The 19,317-nt window shown below is 40.6% G+C and overlaps 2 protein-coding genes across 4 annotated transcripts in view; one reads left to right on the top strand and one right to left on the bottom strand.

Annotated features, from left to right (window-relative positions):
• APBA2 (amyloid beta precursor protein binding family A member 2) overlaps positions 1 to 1,747 on the top strand; it is a gene marked incomplete at both ends in the record, with an annotated part of 34,492 nt that extends 32,745 nt beyond the window's left edge. For both annotated transcript variants that reach the window (XM_084268042.1, XM_084268041.1), the window contains 2 exons: positions 169 to 309; positions 1,676 to 1,747. In XM_084268042.1, coding sequence (XP_084124168.1) covers positions 169 to 309; positions 1,676 to 1,747 — 213 coding nt within the window. The remainder of the gene's footprint in view (positions 1 to 168; positions 310 to 1,675) is intronic.
• A 2,325-nt stretch (positions 1,748 to 4,072) lies between these two features.
• ENTREP2 (endosomal transmembrane epsin interactor 2) overlaps positions 4,073 to 19,317 on the bottom strand; it is a 60,891-nt gene continuing 45,646 nt past the window's right edge. For both annotated transcript variants that reach the window (XM_084268017.1, XM_084268016.1), the window contains 6 exons: positions 18,937 to 19,072; positions 13,952 to 14,024; positions 11,036 to 11,611; positions 7,369 to 7,443; positions 6,314 to 6,642; positions 4,073 to 4,591 (listed from right to left, as the gene is read on the bottom strand). In XM_084268017.1, coding sequence (XP_084124143.1) covers positions 4,406 to 4,591; positions 6,314 to 6,642; positions 7,369 to 7,443; positions 11,036 to 11,611; positions 13,952 to 14,024; positions 18,937 to 19,072 — 1,375 coding nt within the window. In that variant the 3' untranslated portion in view covers positions 4,073 to 4,405. The remainder of the gene's footprint in view (positions 4,592 to 6,313; positions 6,643 to 7,368; positions 7,444 to 11,035; positions 11,612 to 13,951; positions 14,025 to 18,936; positions 19,073 to 19,317) is intronic.

Raw genomic sequence — 19,317 nt, 5'->3', positions numbered from 1 at the left:
CAACCAACCCCAAGCCAACATTTAAAAACTTGTAGTATTGCTTAATACTTTCCAAAAACTCTCTTCTGTAATCCTGGCAATATCAGCACTCATGATTATTATTTAATCCTAGTAACTGCTGCACTATGACATTTCTAAACTTTAATAAACTTTGCTTTCTCTTGGCAGATTTGCAGCTTGATGCGAGGCGGAATAGCTGAGCGGGGAGGGGTAAGAGTTGGACATCGTATTATTGAGATCAATGGACAAAGCGTTGTTGCTACTGCTCATGAGAAGATAGTACAAGCACTGTCTAATTCAGTGGGGGAGGTAAGACAAATTTAAATACTTCGCAACAAGGAAGGATTTAAGCCTGTTGAAAGAATGTTATTTTCAGTTGAAAAAGAGTGTCCTAACATAGTATGAAAACCACCACTTCAGTAAATTGGAGTGAAGCACTAATAACAATCAATCAACAGAACATTTTTTTTTGAGCAATTAGATGCCCAAACACTGTGTTTTCCCACTTGTTTTCAAGAGTTCCTGGCATGATTCTTAATATTTAATGTACTGTCTGAATTAAACTGATCAATTAAGGGAAGAAATTACACAAGCATGTCAGCTGTGAAAATATCGCTCAGCTTATCACTACAGCATCTGCCACAGAAATATCCGAAGTGCCAAGATACTCGAGTTGCTATGTATTTTAATAATTTAATTTCCAACTTACCTTGGGAATAAGTCAAGGCATCTTTCTCCAGTACTTTTAGAAAGAACAGCAATGCACAAACCAGATCCTCCAGTTTATCAAAATCCCCACTGACTTCAGCGTGTCTTACACAACCCTGGCCAGATCCTCCACTAGGTCCTTTGCCAAAAAAAGTCAAAGCTGAATTTGGTAAAGTTCACTTTGATAAGCTTCAGCTTTCAGTAGAACCTCCGTGCCTTTATGGTACATCCTTACTCCATAGTGTCTCACTAAACATATGAGTACAGTCTGAAACTTTTTTTCCCTAGCATGAAGAGACCAAAATAACAAGACAGCATATGGCTGGGGTGGGGCTGTATTATCAGGTTTCCCTTCCTTCCTCTTGCATTGTCTGTCGGGTCCTTACAGCTGTTCCTACACTTGTGATACAGTTCTGATTACCTGCTGCCATTACTCCTGAGTCTGTGCAATACCTCTGGCAGGTATCACAGTACCTCTTGCAGAAGGAACTCAAATACAGTAGCCATGAGAGAACCTGTTGCACCAAACTCTGAACTGACATTTAAATACCAGGTCCATGGCTTGTGTTGAGAGGATCACACTGCAGTTAGGAGAACATATATACAGAATGACAGTCCAGAAGGAAGGAGGATAGACAAATCTACCTTCAGTTAATACAAGGACAGCAGTATGAATTTTCAGAGAGGTTGAGGCTGCTGCTTTTTTAAGGGCTCTTACCAGAGTAGGGTGTAACAATAGAAAGTGTATAGGTGTCTTTAGCTGTGTGATGTTGCATCCTGTTGTCATGAAAACAAACACCACAACCCAAAAACCAAAACAACCAAGAAACCCACAGGAGGAAAGCAAAGACAGCACCTGCTGCTTAGAACCAGAGAACTTTGGTAAGTCACGTCCATAGAGACCAGGACAGTAAGTGGACTTGGGCATTGTTTTCAGCCAGTAAAAATGGTGCTACTTTCTGTACAGATTCACATGAAGACGATGCCAGCTGCCATGTTCAGGCTCCTAACCGGACAAGAGACACCACTGTACATCTAGCGTGCGACTCTGGGGCAACCTAACTACATGATTCCATCAGAGCTGAAGAGAATTTTGTATTTTGTATGAATGGAAAGCTGACCTGAGGACTCTGAAACAAGGAACAGACAGGTGTCTCTGCCTTTTCTCTCCTTCCTTTTTATTTCTTTGCCAAAAAGTGACAAGAAGGATGGTCAAGGACAATAATCAATGACAAAAAAATCTTTGTAAAACATTTCAGTATTTTGCAACATCTTCTAAACTCTTTTCTCATAAAACTTAACACATATTTATTTGTAACCTTTATGTGGAGTGCTGTACGTATGTCTGTCCTGTTTGATAACACGGTGAATGTGAATATCTGATGAATGAGACTGCAGGAAATGGCAAGGAGAAGCAATTACAGAGTTATGGCTGCCTCAAGTTACAGCAAAAAGCACAGTCTCATAAAGCGGTCCAATACTGATGGCTTTGCTTAACTTTCAGTCTGGTGCCGAATAGAGGGTGTTTCAGTGGCAAGGAATGCGTGCAGTTAAAGCTTTTAGATTCTAAATGTACAGAAACCCACTGTAGTACTTGGTATTGTTATGACAAGTGTAACCTGTTTGGCAAGGTGTGAACATAAACATGTAACAAGTGTTTCATATGCTAAATAAAGAATAATTGCCACAAGATTAAAATCAAAATATTTATTTAGATACATATTTATTTTTAATGCTTGTGATTTTTATGATTTCACAGAGTTATTTCCTGGATAACTTATTGCACAGGTTGTGTAGTGTATGTGTTGGGCTGGGTTTTTTTTCTTTGACTTTTGCATATTACATTTTTGTTTACATTAGCTCAGAATGGGAAAGCCATGCTTACCTGTTTCTGTCTTTTATAAAGCGTTCTTATTCCTAAGGCAATGTGTTCTGAATGTAAATTGTTTCAACAAATAACCTAGCACCATCAGCAGTATTAGAATGTGTGTAGATAAAAAACCCCTAGTAGTAAAGTTGTATTCCTTATGAGATAAATGTTAATTGGTGTAATTTTTTGTCTAGATTTATTTTTTTTTTTTTTGGCCAAGGCCTTCAAGAAAATACACTGTGACTTAAGAAGCCTTACCATGCAGTAACTAAAGAGCTTTAGATGACTGTACTTCAAGGAGTAGTGTGTTGCATGCAACTGACCTTAGGAAAGAATTAACCTACTATCACTAATAAATCTGAAATAATAAAGGAAGCCTGCTTATTTTGTTTGTTGTGTAAGTTTACATAATAAATAAAAAAATCCAAGTAGAAGGTCATTTAATTCTTCATCTAAGTGCAGTTGCAAAGGTCACAGATCGTTGGGGTGTTTTTTTCAAAAAGGAACTGATCTCCTGTATTAGGCATTAGTGTGTCACTGTTACCTGATGAGTAGATGCTTTCAATTAGCTTACCTTGTTGCCACCACCGGATGTCACTGTGACTTCACATCAGTACAGAAGGATGTTATAGTTAAAATACATTAGAATGGATGATTCTGTAAAACTTGAAACTACCTGTCTTCAGCTGCGTTCCTTTGTGACCTTTTCGCAGGATGCCTGTGCAGCTCAGCGTGACACAATGAAAGCAGTACAGGATTCCACCTCAAACGGAAACTAACGCTGCTGACAAGCGCTGCTGCTGCAAAAAATTAAGCCCCTGAAATCTGTGGTAGGTTCTTTATGAGAACCTTTGGTTTAAGGCTTTTCCATTTTCCTCTGAGAGAACCAGGATGGAGCTGTGCTGGAAGACGTTGCTGGCAGACCCGTGTTTATGCTGGTAATCAAATTAGTGGCGATGATATTTACTTCTAGATTATTTTTAAGATCATTGATAAATAATTCAGAAAAGCAGCAGAATGACAAGGACATGTTTTAGGGATACAGCTGTCAAAACTACTAATTGCAGTAATAATTTGTTTTGAAAAAATGTTCAAGGTTCTGCTAGATAAAAACCCACCCAACTTCCTATCAGCCGCCTTGTGCAATCTGCTTTTTGGAAAGGCAGCGTTTCTAAGGCTTCTCCCCCAGCGCATCTCTCGGTCACAATTCGCAGAGTACTTCAGTGTCAGTTTCCAATACCACACGCTACTCCATCACTAAACTAGGCAGCATTCAGTACAAAGCCAAAATAAACCCCAAATTTCAAAGGGCAACATGAGAGGGGGGAGATCAGTTACCCTGGCACAAAAGACACGAAAACCAGATTAGAAGCAGCACTGTCTGTGCATATGAATCACCTTTACACGTCTATCCCAATCAGCTGTTGAAAAAGCAAAGTCCAGAAATACTTTTTTATTAAAACACTGATCATAGTTAAAACAGTTTGAGGTACATTAAATAAATACAACTGTGAAGTTGTACAGCCGGTCTCTGGCAGTTTCGCAATGGTTTTTGAGAAATGCTAGGCAGCATCAGTGGCATTTCTATTTTCTGGTTGGGAAAACATTCGTAATGACTTTACTAATAAATCAGTTAAAATCTTGCAAAAATCAGGGCTAAAATTTACATTCAGAAAAACAGGTGCTCTCCTCCTGCTGCTGGAAAAAAGTGGAATTCCAAAGGAAGACACTTTTTCCTTTTTAAGTCATCCACTACTTTTTAAATCATCCACAGTCCTGTTTTCTTCTTGAATTCCCTCTGCTGGAATCACATACCTGTGGTTACTATCAAAGGATGGTCTCCCGGCAAACTCCAATTAAACTGTGAGGCCTGTCCCGCTCTAAACCGCGGGTGAGGTGGGACCTACGCAGGAAGGCAACTGGAGAGCTCAGAGCACCACAGCTCTGGAGATGGAGATCTTCCTGAAGTCGCTTTCGAGAGGTATGCACATTCTGCTGGGAACTCGTCATTACCTGTTTGAGGAGGGCAGGAAAGGAGAAGGAAGAATGGGGAAAACAGGGTAAGAAATCTTTTCATTTAAAACGTTCCATCTCAGAATATCATTTAAGTTCTCTCATGATGGATCTCTTCCAGGAGAGATGCCTGTCTGTGCAGCCATCTGAAGATACTCCCGCTTCTCCTGTTCTTACAACTGGTCAGGGCTGGGTCAGCTGCTGGAAGCAGCCATGGTCAGGCCTGAAAGGCATCAGGCCTCCTGTCTGTACTCACTGCATCAACAGAGGTGCAAAGAAGTTTTTGTTTCTCTCTTTACAGATGAAAAAGAAACCTGCAGAAGAGGCAGCAGCTCTGCCTTAAAATTGGCAGATAGAAATTTGGAGCAAATTAAACTTCTCTGTTTCTTACAAGAGAAAGAGATGTTTCACCAGCTTTGCTGAGGGTGGTAAGGAACTAAAACCCCGCAATCCTGGCAATCAAATATTTTGGAGTTAATAGAACTTCACAAACCTGAAGGTACAACTACTGTACCAAAAATTCTGTGACTACTTAAGTCGATTGCCGGGGTATCATGGAGTTTCACTAATTAACAGTAACTACTGAAATTATTTCTTTCCCACATGTCTCCCTAGACTGAAGAAATTCACACAGGATGAAAATTGGGACCTTGGCTTCTGGGTTTATGATCTACATAACCACTTGTTTTTTAACACTGTTTTGTGAGGAAATATATTGTTTTTACTATTCTTTTGTTCATTTCAAGACAACTGTTTTCAGTTTCCTAACCTTGAGGATTTCTTGACCTAGAATTTTTTTAAAGTAGTAACAGTGTTAAAATTTAAGTCTGTACTGACACTCTGGTACGTCATGACTGTACTGCTTCCCTACCCACAGGGCCACAGAGGTCACCCATACTACTTCTTTGTTCTTCCTCACAGCTAGCAATGCCAATCGTGCAGCAAGCTTTATTAAATGCCACATGCCTCCTGCTACACATCACCCTCACACCTGCTGTTTAAGTGTTATCACATCCTATTTTAATACTTAGCTAGTTTCCCTCACTTTGGGATCAGCAGCCTAATACCATAGGAACTGCAGTACCTTGGGGGGCTGGGAGGGTGCAGACAGCCCCCAGGTGTGCATCCTGAACCCTGTGTCCAGCCCTGGGGAGGCCCTACAGGCAACCTCAACCTGGTTACTCAGGGCTGAGAGCATTCTGCTTTTCCAGTCTGGCACTGGAAAAAGAGCTCCTTGTCCATAGCCACCATTCTGATAGCTATGCTACCAAGAAGTGATTCTTTACCTTCTTTTCTGCACAGTAGATATAAAGAGTTGCTGCTGCTACTAATTCCCTTGTTTTATAGGATTCCTTTCAAGCAGTGTGTCTCTCATTCTCACTTGAGGTGAGAAAGATGCGTTGCCCCTTCATTTGGAGAGGCATAAAAACAAGGGTCATTCTCGTTTTTCTGGCCAGGAGTAGGGTAACTGCACTGTTCTGTTCTGCTATCGGCTCCCTATAGATCTCCTAGGATGTTACCAGGTCCAGCTGAAGAATTTGAAATAATTTCTGCGTGCCTCAGTGCAAAATGCATGGCTGCCCAACAGCCATTAATTATTTCCTGCTGAAAGCATGTTGCTAGTAAAGTACTTTTGTAGGAATTGTCTGAAGTACTTAAACTGCAGAACCATTTAAATAAGGCACCGTGTGTGTCTGTCATGGTTGAATTTAAATGGCTTACCTGGTCTATGATATTGGCACTGAAGATGGCTTCTTCCATGTGTCTCTCGTCAGATTTTATTACTGATCGTATGCTGTTCACTACATGACGTACTTCTGGAGGGAGATTACAGTTTGAATGTTCCAAAAATTTTGCCACTAAAATTTTTGTGTCTTTGTAGGCCTTAAGGTCCACTAAAGAGTGTGGTCGCTCTTTTGTGACTGTGTGCAAAGCCTTTGGCTTCAGGTGTAGGTCATCTTTCCTTGTATCCCTCTCTTTTCCAGTTGGTAGGAAACTGCTCAAAGAATGCTGACAAGCAGAGGCAGCCATATGAGAACCAGAAACAGGAACTAAAAAAGGGGGGGAAGAATATCTTTAAAGCAATAAGTTAAAAAAAAGAAAGAAAAAAAAGAAAAAGAAAAAAGGCAAAACAAATATTGTCACAAAATTTTTTACTTTGTCATAAAGCGTCTGTTTTTTTCTGTAGAATAACAAAAACATGCAATCAAGGGGACCCTGCAAAGTGGCATTTAACTGAGGGTCAAGAGAAAGACTCCTTCCCATGACTGAGGAGGACTGCATTTAGGAAGAGCGGGTGAGTAATTCAAGGACTTTGTAAGTCACAGACAGTTTTGACGCCTCTACTTTCAGGGACTTATCTGACATTCATGGTAAGGGGAAACACCAGCTACTCGGTGTTATGTATGGAATTTGTAATGTTATAGGCCCGCATTGCCCACACCGCCCTCCTGCCCCCAACTTCAAGGGTAAAGCCCCCCTTACTTCTAGACCTCAAAAACAGTGAGCAGTGAATAATGCAGGAGAAACACAGTGAAAGCAAAAATGCCGAACTGAAACGGAGGCCTCACTGGCAACATTTTGCCTCAAAGGCCAGTTCCATCAGCACTGTACAGCATGTATGTATGTTCTAAGTAAGTGATCTCTCTGTCACCAATTCCCTAGAGCTCATTGCTCTGTCAGAAGCTTGTCAGAAGTTTTTAAATGACAACACCCCCCCCCCCCCAAAAAAAAAAAAAGAAACCTGCGTGGTCCTGCTTTAGAAGATGGATCCTCACCTGCTTCTAATGCAGCTGGAGCTAGTCCTGCCTCTTGAAGCTGGCTACATGTAGGAGTCCAGGCACAACCGTCACCTTGAATCAGAGAGAGGGAGACAGAAAGAGCATAATCAGTCCCTGCTACCCTCTGCCCAACTCAAGGAAAAATACATTGGCATCTGTCATCTTCTCCTTTACAGAGTGAAACCGCCCTGAGGAAATAGCTCCTTTCAAGATGTCCATTCATAAAGAGGAGCCACTAGACAGAAAAATGTCCTGTAAGTTAAATAAATACAAATAGAAAGATAGAGCTCCTGTTTGATGGTTTCCTGTGTTACACAGCTATCAAACCCTACATATTTCAGGCCTACAGAAGGCTCCCTGTGGGGGCAGCCCTCAGACTTTCTGCTATTTTCTTGGCAGAGTTTATTTTGAAAACAGGGAAACCAAGAAAGACGAACCCCTCCTAGTTCTACGCATACAGTATTTTAGCCAGTATTTCTACCTCCTTTTTCAGTAGGCTCTCGTTCTTTGTGGGACAAATGCTATCCACCACTGATGGAATTAATGGGTAGGTGGCCACTACAGTTACTGGTGATCCAGTCAGTAAGTAGTAACAGCAGATGGACAAACAGCTCCTCACACAGATGTCTTCTCACGACAGGGCGTTTCTGGGATGCCAGTACAAGGATCAGCGATGAGGAGATCACGCTGTACAGTAATTACCAGTGCAGTCTTTTTGATTTCAAGCTTGTGATAGTCAAGATGGAATAAACCCTCACATTTATGCTAAGGCTATTTACATCTGTTTTCAAGACTGAAAACCATTTTGAACTTCTAGGTAGATTAGGAGAGGTTTCCTTCCCTATCTTCCAGGAAAGTTTAAAATTAAAAGCTGATATAATCCTTTCTAGTAGAGTGAATAATTAAATGAAGGAAAACAAAGACTTGTATGCTACAAACGGAAAGTCTGCAGGAAATTAAAAGAGACAGCTTCTATTCTGTCTTTAATTTGCTTTATTATGCTGAAATACTGCAACACATGAATGATGGCATGCTTATTGAGAGGAGACACTTCAGAGCTTCTGTCTTCCCATCCATTCTTATACTGCTTAATGTACTTGTGGCACAGGAAAAACTGCACCACCAGACATTATCCTGTGTTATCTGGAACACAGACACTACAATAATCATATTTGGTTATAGGTTATGTTTATTGTAACAGACATCAGTGCTAGAAGTTGATTTTGTCCTCCTTTGCTAAGAGGGGAAAAGATAAAACATGTCAGCTCCTCATGTATATTTTTCTTTTAAGAGAGAACCTGTCCTTACAGAGATTGTATGCGAACCCACCGTGCTTACCTTGTCCAGGGTCTACACAGTGACTACAAAGGCATCTATTAAACTATATTTCCACCGACTAGGAATGACATATTTAAAATCAAATTTTCAGCTTTAAGGGATTAGTGGGAGAATTATTGACTATACATAAAGACCTCATCATGTCAAGATGTGCTTGAAGCATATGAATTGCTCTTTCCTGACCTAAAAGCCCAGTTTTACACCAGCATTAAAATTCCCATATTTCATACGTGACTGGTCTATTTGACCAGTTGCTCTACTCCAGGACAACTTTGAGAAAACAAGTGTATATTAGTGAAAAAAAACACAAACACTTTTTCTTCTGGGTTGGTTAGTTCATGGAGATCAGTTGGTTCCCTCCTCCTTCACCTGTCAACAGAGAGATCTATATGCCAATAGACAGTCATGAAACTGGAAAAATCAAATGCCTTTTTACAGTTCTAAAGACTATAAAGAGCTTCAGCTGTGTGTCACAGTTTAGGAGAAAAAGCTTCAGGGCCGCTACAAACAGCTGATACATGCTATGAGAACTGTGCTACTTCCAGCCTATGTATGATTTCCAAATAGAGTTCAGCAGAAAGTAGAGAAAGGGGGAGAGTTGTGATGTTGTGAACATTCTGAGTGAAGTTTGGCAAACTGTAGTTTGCCAGACATACAAATAAAAGAAATGTGCTCATCTAGGCTCAAATGCTTCTCTGAAAGATTGAATTTTAAAGTCTTCTGCAGGCACCCAAAGAAATGCAAACTAGGTCAGCAAAAAGATGTTCCCTCTGAGTTACTTCTCTCTCCCGCCACCCACCCCGCACCAAGCCGTGTGTACATCAGTATCGTCAGACCCATCTCTGTTCTTATATGACACTCTTTGCTAAGCTCAACCCATATCCCTGGACTCATGGAGGGGCTAAGAACTTGGGAATTAGTCAAACTAATTCCCATAATATGCCGCTTCTCCAGAAAAGATGATGGATGTATTTAGGGCATGTTAAAATGAAAGCAGAGCATCTGTTCTACCAGGTGTCCCTGCAGTTAGCTAGAACACGTAGACACGGCTGCCTGCGGAAAGCCCTCTCTCCAATGCAACTTAAAGAGCATATGGAGCACAATATGGAAAACATGCAGAGCCTGATCCAGAAGAGAGAGGGTGTTTCTCCTCCTTGTCTTTGGCACAGTAGAAGGGATTCAGAAATGCCTACTTACTGCCTGCATGGCAGCTTCATAGCACGTATATCCTAGCAAATTTCAGAAAATAAATGCAGACTTCTAGGTTAAAGATTCACATTTTCTGAACAGGATGCTGTGGCTAGATTTCTAAATGTAAAACATACTCAATTACTGAGCTATTTATTATGAGGTCTATGAAATTCACAGAAACAGAATAATTATGCAAAACATGTAACAGAAGCAACACATCATCATCTTACCTTGAACTAGTTATTTTGACATTTTGTCTACTTTTGGTTTGAGCTGATCACATGATTCTTCCTCTAGATCTCTTAGAAAGCCCAGCCAACAGTTCTGGAACAGCACAGTCTGACATCTCACAAAGCTTTTACTCTTTACTCTCAAACCACCTCTGAACAGCTTACATCCTTCTGTAAAACCCACACATTTCAGATGGTTCAGACAGTTCTACATTCCGCTGTAATTTGATCAAGCCATTCTCTACCAACACAAATTTCTATTTTCCCACAACAAGCAGAGTTTTATGAAAATACACCGATCAGCTAACAACACCTTCACTCTTCTTTCCTACTCATCTAAGAGGAGACTCATATCAGAAGATGCTTATCCACAACAGTCAAAGTCTTTCCTTTGCATTTATCAGTCATGCATCTCATCCTTCATTTTCTTGTCCTTTAAAACTTTTCACTGTACAGTCCAACTTGCCAATACACAGTCAGACACTGGCTGCCTCTGACACACATGATACCGTCAATGTCACTGTCACCTTCAGGAAACACAACCTGCTGGATTACAAGCATGACAGCTCAGTTAATAGCTTCCTGAAGAGAGCTCAGCTACCATTCGACTACCTAGTTTAGCTTCTCAGTATAACAGTAACAGAGAGGAGGAAGCATCTACTCAAGAGCTGGGTTTCTGAGCTCTACAGAAAAGCTGGTACAATTTAGAAAAGCCAAAATTAATTTCACACCGTCACTGCTCCTGTTTCCATTTATCTAGAAATTGTGTATATAACTCAAGCCATTCCACACCAGTCAACCTTCCTTGCAACGGTTCGGATCATCCCCAGCAGCACCAACTACTGCATAAATCACATACCACTCACTGGGTCCACGCTCCACCAGCCTCGTGCTGTTACACCCACCTTCTGCACGGGACGAACATGACACAGGGTCACTAGTTGATCGGACTATACTCGAGACTCGGTGCTTTGCGGCGGGGTGCTGCCGGACAGCCCCCTCGCGGCTGCTCGCGTACGATGAAGTATTTGCAGTCCCAGAACAGGGGCTGGTCTGAGAAGGGACAGGAGACGGGCTAAAGACTGCACAGCAGATTTTCTTTTGCTTCAAAGGTGGCGTGGCACTGCTCTCCTGAGCAGAACTCTGCAGTTCCCTTTCTGAGGGGCTGAAATTCTCTGAGGAACAGTCTGAGGACCTGCCATGGGCACGGTTCTTTTCTTGTCCTTGAGACCTGCCTGTAGAGGCTGGGCTGTGGGGACTGTCGTCCTCATTAGGAAAACCCTCTGAGCAAGTTCTGTGCAACCTGCAGCGGGTGCTGAGGGTCTGGTCTGTAGCCCCTTTGGGGGTTGTACAGTAGGGAGAAAGATCTGCAGAAGGTAGAGATCCTTGAACTTCCAGGGAACAAACGTCTTCAGACGAGCAGCTACGGTCTGGGACATCAACAGCCTCGGAGACCATCAAAGAGGTGCTCTCAACAGAAACTGCAAACCAAGAGATTCAGAGAGAAATCAAGACCTTTCGTCCCTCTCCTATACCCTCCAGCCCCCTCCCATCCTGTTTTCAATATACTGCTTTAAATTTAGTAACTGGCAAATACCTCATTAGCTACTCAAAAGCTTTCAGATCACAGAAAGCCAAAGCAAAGAAGATGGAAGTCATTTACTTGTTTCTAGTGTCTTTCAGCAAAAATAATTTGTGCTGCCCTGAAGTATTTTCTTCAATTAGTAAGGGTGCTCGAGCACTGATGCCAAAGTATTATCTGTAACTACATTTGGACAGGAACTCTGCTGGCTTCTCTGGTAAACAGTGAGAGATTGCCTGTGGCAGAAAAGCTAAAACTTTATGCAAACGCTGAAAAAACATGGCCCTGATCACTTCTAAATCTATCATTACTGTCAACGTGGGCTTTGCAGCTAACACTTTCTAATCAATCATCATTTCCCTGAAGCATGTATTTAACTTCTTTAAAAATGAGAATTCACCATCATATAACATCTCTGGCACACAAAGTACGACTCACACACACTCTGGGTAGAAGTTAAGCATTCTATGCAAGGTGACATCATCTTTGAAGCCCTTTGTATTAAAAATTGAGATTGTTACCACATCCTCTGTCAGGTCTACAAATACATATTACAGATCAAAAAGACTCCTTGTATGTAAAATGAGTATTTGGCTTTACATTATTCCCAAACTCACGACAAAAAGAAAGTAAAACTAGATAATCCAGCCTCCAGGCTCCAATAATGCAGGCCACACTTCTTCCAGCACATGCTGGAGTTCCCTGAAGTTCTACATCTAAAATAAAAACATTTACAAACTATAAATTACATAATTGTACTCCTTTTTTGCATAACAGCTGTTCTTAATCATATTGCTGAGACATATATTTTAACTGGCTTTTTTCAGCAATAGAAAAATGGGATCTTTTATTGTATTGGAAAACATTTGTTAAGTGCTCCCATGTTTTGGCATCTAGGAAGTGGAAAGCTTTCTACAGTGTAGGGAAATTAACTATCAAAATTAGAATCAAATATTCATGAGGTTGGATTTTATGAAGAGCGTTTTCTTCTTACATAAAATTAAACAAAAGAAGTATTTTCTTTTTGGGTCGCCTGGAAATAATTTCATAACACTTGCAAGGAAATCATAAGATTGCAAAAAAAGGACATACTAATCAGTAATGGAAACACATCATACATCTCCATTACACTAAACATGCATAGCACACACTGCTTGTTATGTGTTAGCTGGAAAGCTGCAGCAGTTTGTTGGATCATTTGTATTTGTGATGAGTGCCCAAACATTTCTTACCTAATTAGATGATTCTTTGCAACATATTCCCTAACTCAGGCTTTGTAATATCTATAAAGTTTGTGTGCAGTTGTCAAACACCAGCATTTAAAACACAAAGTAACATTTAGCAGTAAAGGTGACCACTGATGGCTCTGGAAACTGAGATCCTTCTTCGCAGAACAGATACTCTGCAGGAACAGACGCTCCTCACTTACCTCCCATTCTGGATGCTGGGCAAGACGACTGTTTCTGATTCTTGGGATCCTGTCCCACCACCTCTCTGGTCATACTACCTATGACAACCTGCCAATCTAGTCACTAATATATGAATATGACCTGGAAAAATTATTTCATGGAAAGTGTACTAAAATAATTATTTCCTACAAACTGCTCAAATCTTGTGATCCACTGAGGCTGTAATACTTAAAAAGCCCTCTGTACCAACAGACATGGCAAGGAGGCCTCTTCTAGTAATTTCTACACTTTAAGGAAACAGGCTCTGTGCAGCTACTCATCTACTTGCATTCATAATACCTATACTTCAGACAGCAAGCTTCCCATCCAACCTTCTGGAAGCCATGCAGGAAACTACAGTAGGGAGAAGGCATGTGGACTACCATGCTGCTGACAATGAGAAACCAACCACCAGTTCTGTGCATGAATCTTCAAAGAGAAATGACAGGTGCCTCAAAGGGCTTTACAGAGCAAAACTCTCCTCTGCATTTCCAGTCACATTAGTTCATGACTGAAAAAGTTCTTCTTGCCATGAACAATCTGAAAGAAAATCCTGCTTTCTCCATTAGGAAGGGCAGAAGAGAAAGACAAGTCCACTTAATAATCTCAAGTAGATAAATGCCATGTTATCACAGAATCGTAGTTGTTGGAAGGGACCCCCAGAGCCCAAGCAGGGTCCCTAGGACAGGTCACACAAGTCGGCGTCCAGACGGCGCTGGAATCTCTCCAGAGAAGGAGCCTCCACACCCCCTGGGCAGCCTGTCCCAAGGCTGTCAATCTGTTATGATTACCTTGTGTGCTGAAGTCCAGGGTCATGTTTCTCTCACCCATGCTCGATTCAGATACTTGATCAGTTCCAGTGACCTAAATGAAAATGGTTTAATGCAACAGTGCATCAATCCGCCCTTTACCAAAGCACAGCACAGTGTGGATGATCCTCAGAACAGACCTGACTGCAGCAACTGTCACAGAAGCTGCTATTCAGATCAAAAGCTATTCAGAGTGTTTTACAATGTCTTTGGGTCAGGAACAAATGCAAGGCAAAGGAACATGCTTAAAGCAAATTCCCACTCCCCTAACACCGCCCCCCCCCCCCCCCCCCCCGAAATTATAAGCTAAATTAATCATGAATTCACAGGTTCCTGGGGCTGCTGGCCCACATGACAGAACTTAATGTCTGCAATGCTTAAAACTAATGTGTTTATTACAAGCAATCTCTTTTTCTACAGCCTACATTTTTCTTATCATACTTTGTATCACCCTAAAATAGGATAGAGAACAAGAGGAAGCATACACAAAAGCACAAGAACAGTTACTTGGCTGTTTGCTGAGGTGTTCACACCTAATATATTTTTTACCCCTGTAACATCATTGCCAGCCAACGCGGCCAATGCCAGGTCCTTTCCAGCCCACCAGAGGTTTACTGAAGGGAAATACTACTTTTTCCTGGAAGGATGGATCTAAGTGGGCAACTTCCCTTCTGAGAACTGTGTGAACAAAATACGTAATCAATCCTGCTGGAATGATTTGATCCATAAAATCACCTGAAATTTAGGAATTTTTCTTTTTACTGATTTTAACAGACTTTGGCTTTGACCTTGTTTCTAATCTCATTAGAATTTTCTAGCAGTTCCTTGGGATCATCATTATTTAAAAAATAGCTTGTAATAATAAATGAGAAACATGTAAAAAGAAAAGTCAAAGGGAATGAGACTGATACCATCTTTAGCAGACACCACCATATCTGTTTCTGTCTCTAGGGCCACAATTAAGTAGTAAAAGCTTATTACAGTTTTTGACAGAGTCTGGAAATAACCATCAGTCACCTCTGTGAAAACCTTTTTGTCAAGAGCTTAATTTATATCCAGCCTCCTAAAAAATGGAATGTGACACACTTACTCTGAAGCTATTAGGGAAAGAGCTTCAAGTGCACATGGCAGTGTAGATTAGTATATATGCATAACTGACTGTGCTTACTAATATTTTCATATCTATTTATCTACCTATCCATAGCTTAATATGACCAAGAGATCAGGAAACATTTTCTGATACAAATTTAGGTTTTAGAGGCGATTTTATGTCTAAGGTTAGCAAATACAACTATAAACAAAGAACAGGACCAGAAATACTTTAACTCTGCAATAGATGGAGGACTGGGAAGCAAAGGTGAAACTATTCATATTTTTTTAACAATTTTCTTGGAGATTTAATAAAGGATCTTCCTTTGTTGAAGCAGAAAATTGCATCTGTGGTACCAAAAAAAAATAAATCCCAAAGGAAACAAAAAGCAAAGCAAAACCAAAACTGGTGTGACTAAGCTGCAGACCATTCCTGGGAATGAACTGTGGAACTGCTGGGATCTAACTGGAAAAGAAGTGTGCTCGAATGCTCTTTGTTGCTGGAGAAAATCAATCAATCAGACTGACTACATTTTGGAACAAATTATATAATGGTTCAGGCCTGTGTTTCTTTTTAAAACCCATGGGGTCCTTTTTAAACCCAGGTAGTTTCACCATTTCTTAAACATTCATAGGAAAATATCTGAATATTTGTGCTGAAACATTTACTGGCATTCTCTGTTCTCACAGTCTTCTGGAAGCTGTAGTGACACTGTCTAGTACCTATAAATATGGCCTAATAACTATAAAATTAGGTACATGCAAGGCTCAAGTCTTGGTAAACCTGTACTAATGCAAAAGAACCATGGGCAGCTTTGATCTAGTGAATTTAAAATAATTACATTATTCTACAGCATATAAAGCAAACTAAAGGCTTGTGAAAAAAAGCTGGCTTGACAATTCTTGAAATCAAAATGCTGCAATCTCAGAAAAACACACTATTTTACAGGTAGAAGAAATAGACTCATTGTATTTACATGCCTTGATTTCCTGTTTACTGTACGACAGTTCAATCTTTGTGTCCTTTTAGAAATTATAATTCTGAGCTCAGTTTGCCAAAGGGAACAATTACAGTGTTGACAGAATTTTTTTGCCCTGGGAATAAAACAGCTATAAGCTCATTTGACAAGCCACAGAGCAGCAATCAGTACTCTGCTTTGACATCTTGTTGGAGCAGAGCCTGCACAGAACACACCACAGACCCAAGGTGTATTCCAATACGAGCAGGAGACTACTTTGCCTTGCAGTTAGGTGTTACTATTGAGAGTCCTTCCTCTCATCTAGGGTAAGGACTCATGTTTTGCTCAGAGAAACTAGAGAGAGGAACTGTTCTCAGCACTCTCCTTGACACAATTGCATTTGTATCAGCCTTTCAGAACCTTTGGAATTTAGTGGGACCAAAAGCTCATCCAGCACACATCACATCCCTTCTCAGGCTCTGCCTCAATCTCAGAGGCTCCTACAGAGGCTGAAAACCTAACAGCAACAGACCTAAAGACACAGGCTGCGTAAACAAGATAACACGGTTAGGGATGAGTCATTACTATGTGAATCGAAGGACATGGCCTGTCAGCTTAACTTTGAGATGATGGCTTTTATACTGCAGACTATATTATATTAATAGTTTTCTCTAATTACAGCTGCTGCAAATTGAAAAATATCCAACCAAACAACAAGCCCCACAATCAAACCTCAACAATAAGGCAAACAGATGGGAAACAACTGCTTCTTGAGACCAAAAGGAAGACTGACTATTCCTCTCTATACAAAATCTGCCACATAGAGAATAGTACTCATCACCTCTTAGGTTTAAACTTCAGGGCCTCTTTGATAACTAGCATCTTTAAAAGTGGGAAAATGAGAGATTTCAAGATTTGGGGCATGCAAAAGAAACCAGGGATATGATATGAACTGTAGTTTCTTCTACTTTTTCCTGGTATTCAGCCATACTTTGCAAAATACAAGCTTATCTGACCAATGTGTTAATTTTTCTTTTCCTTCCCTCTTCCCTCCTCCTCTCTGCATTTACAAGAATAATTGCTGAATGCATTTTTTTATCATTTGGAATTCATTAACCTTCTTGCTTGGGGGAAGAAGAACCATGATTTTAATTATAAGAGAGAACAATTTTTAGTCAACAGAGTTTTGTTTCATACAGGGCTATGGCATGTCGTTCATACAGGTTCCTGCACAGCCTAGGGTAACAAAAATCTTATTGACTTGCACATCCTCAGACACAAAGCTGGTAAAGGCAGTCACAAAGCTACCAACAGGAAAAGGAAAGAAACAAAAAAACCCCAGTCTTTCAGTAAGCCCGCACAGCCTACACGTTAGTAAACCCTGTAAAACACTCACTGGTGTAATTCACCCAGAATCCTGACTTGTTTGTTCTTGCCTTGTCTATATCCTAATCAATACTCTGCATGGAACAGTGTGAAAACTACTTTTTTCCCAGTCGTAAAAATGGGAATTCTTAATCAGTGCAGACGACAACAGTAATCTTTACTTAGATGCAACCACTTAAATTAGCAGTGACATTTGCTGTCCATGAAATGCATGGAATATTGAGTCTAATTTGATACAATTTAATGAAATTCTAAGGACCTCAATCCATTTAGAAACAAACGAGCTCCATTGCTTGATGCTCAGTAAGAGGTTTTACAATGATGACATTATTACATAATGGTTCCCAGAAGCACTTCTGTAGCTAAAGCTGTGCCATGATTTCCATTGCAAAGTCTGCCTCTGAGGGATTTATAAATCTAGTTACTTCAGTTCATACTGCACTGCAGCTTGGTGTACATTATGAATTTAAGACTGCATTTTGTTCTTCTTGTAGACCTAAAACCACCTTGGACTTCGGCTCCATTCACAGAATACCTGGTGTCTACAGATTTTTCTACATCTTCTCACTCCCTTCTCTGGTGACAAAAAGGGGCTGCTAGCAGGTTTTCTTTTTCTCCTGTGATTCCCAGAGGCACTGTGACCATCAGGGATTGGCTTGGCCTTGGTCAACAACGACTCTGGCCTTGAGTCTGCTGGTGTTTACTCTGTTGGGCCTGCAGAGAGCTTCTGACCACTTCTTGCAGAAGCCACTTCTGCAGCCCCCCTTCTCCACCAGAACCCAGCCATGCAAGCCTGTAACATGTGGTAAAGACAAGTACGTGGCTGCGTGGGCTATGCTGTAACTAAAGCCTGTGTACTTCACATCTGATACTTGTTATTTTGCTCCTTCAAGCTGTCTGAACCAGCAACTATCAGGCCCATATAAACTTAGTCCTGTTAAGAAACTATATAATTATGACAATTTAGAAATTAAAAGCCACCACATGCTTTCACCTGTGATTAGAAACAAATGCTTCTGGAACCCAGGTGGCCAGAGATGAACAGAAAAGGCACTGACACTGACTCCAGATGATAAAAAATAACAGTCAAAACATCTATTTGTTGAAGCTCATGCTTTTCTTCCACGACTTTGCTGCTTTAAATTATATCTTGTTACATGCTGGTGCTATTGTGCTGCTGGACACTGATGCTCTGTATGGTTTTACAGATAAGGAAGAACACTGCGCTTTGCTGATCCCAATCCATTCTAGGCTTTAGTTACTGACAATCCAGTATCACATAACAGCTGGAATATTGCCGAACTACACACAAGAACATAAGGAGAATACACATTAAATAACATCTGCTAGTTCAAGCCTTTTGAAAGGAATGGTCAGAAAAACATGTTTAAAGAATATGAATATGGTCTAATGGTTGTTCCCTCAAAGTACAATTAACTCCTATAATAGTTTAGATCATTAAATTTATCTAAAAATGTTTTGCATCATGACAATTTGCAGACCATGTAGAGAGTTTCCTTTGAGTTTCCTTACCTGACTGGCAGGCGTCTCTCCAATCACTGCCTCATAAGGAGGAGGAAGCTCAGTTGGATACAGCATTCCTGGGCTGTTAATGGTTACTTCATATAAAGCACTGAATGGGGAATGAGGGAATTCCAAATGAAGACCTCTGTTTAAAAACACAAACAAGGAAACTTAATAATTAAGAAATTGCATTGGATTTATTTGCTGAACTTTCACCTACACCACAGTGATATAGTGTCCTCTGAATTCAAAGCCAATATACTAAAAAGAATTCTACTGAAGAAATTTATTATATGACCAAAAGGAAGCCCTCATTCACAGGGTAGCTTTCAAAATTCTGTTTCATTTTGAACACCAGCCGTCTCTACCAGCCTGCTTTGCTGCCAAGAA

This window comes from Gallinula chloropus, assembly GCF_964237585.1.
Source record: "Gallinula chloropus genome assembly, chromosome: 9".
NCBI classification, from domain to species: domain Eukaryota; kingdom Metazoa; phylum Chordata; class Aves; order Gruiformes; family Rallidae; genus Gallinula; species Gallinula chloropus.
This window is presented reverse-complemented; position numbering and strand designations above follow the sequence as displayed.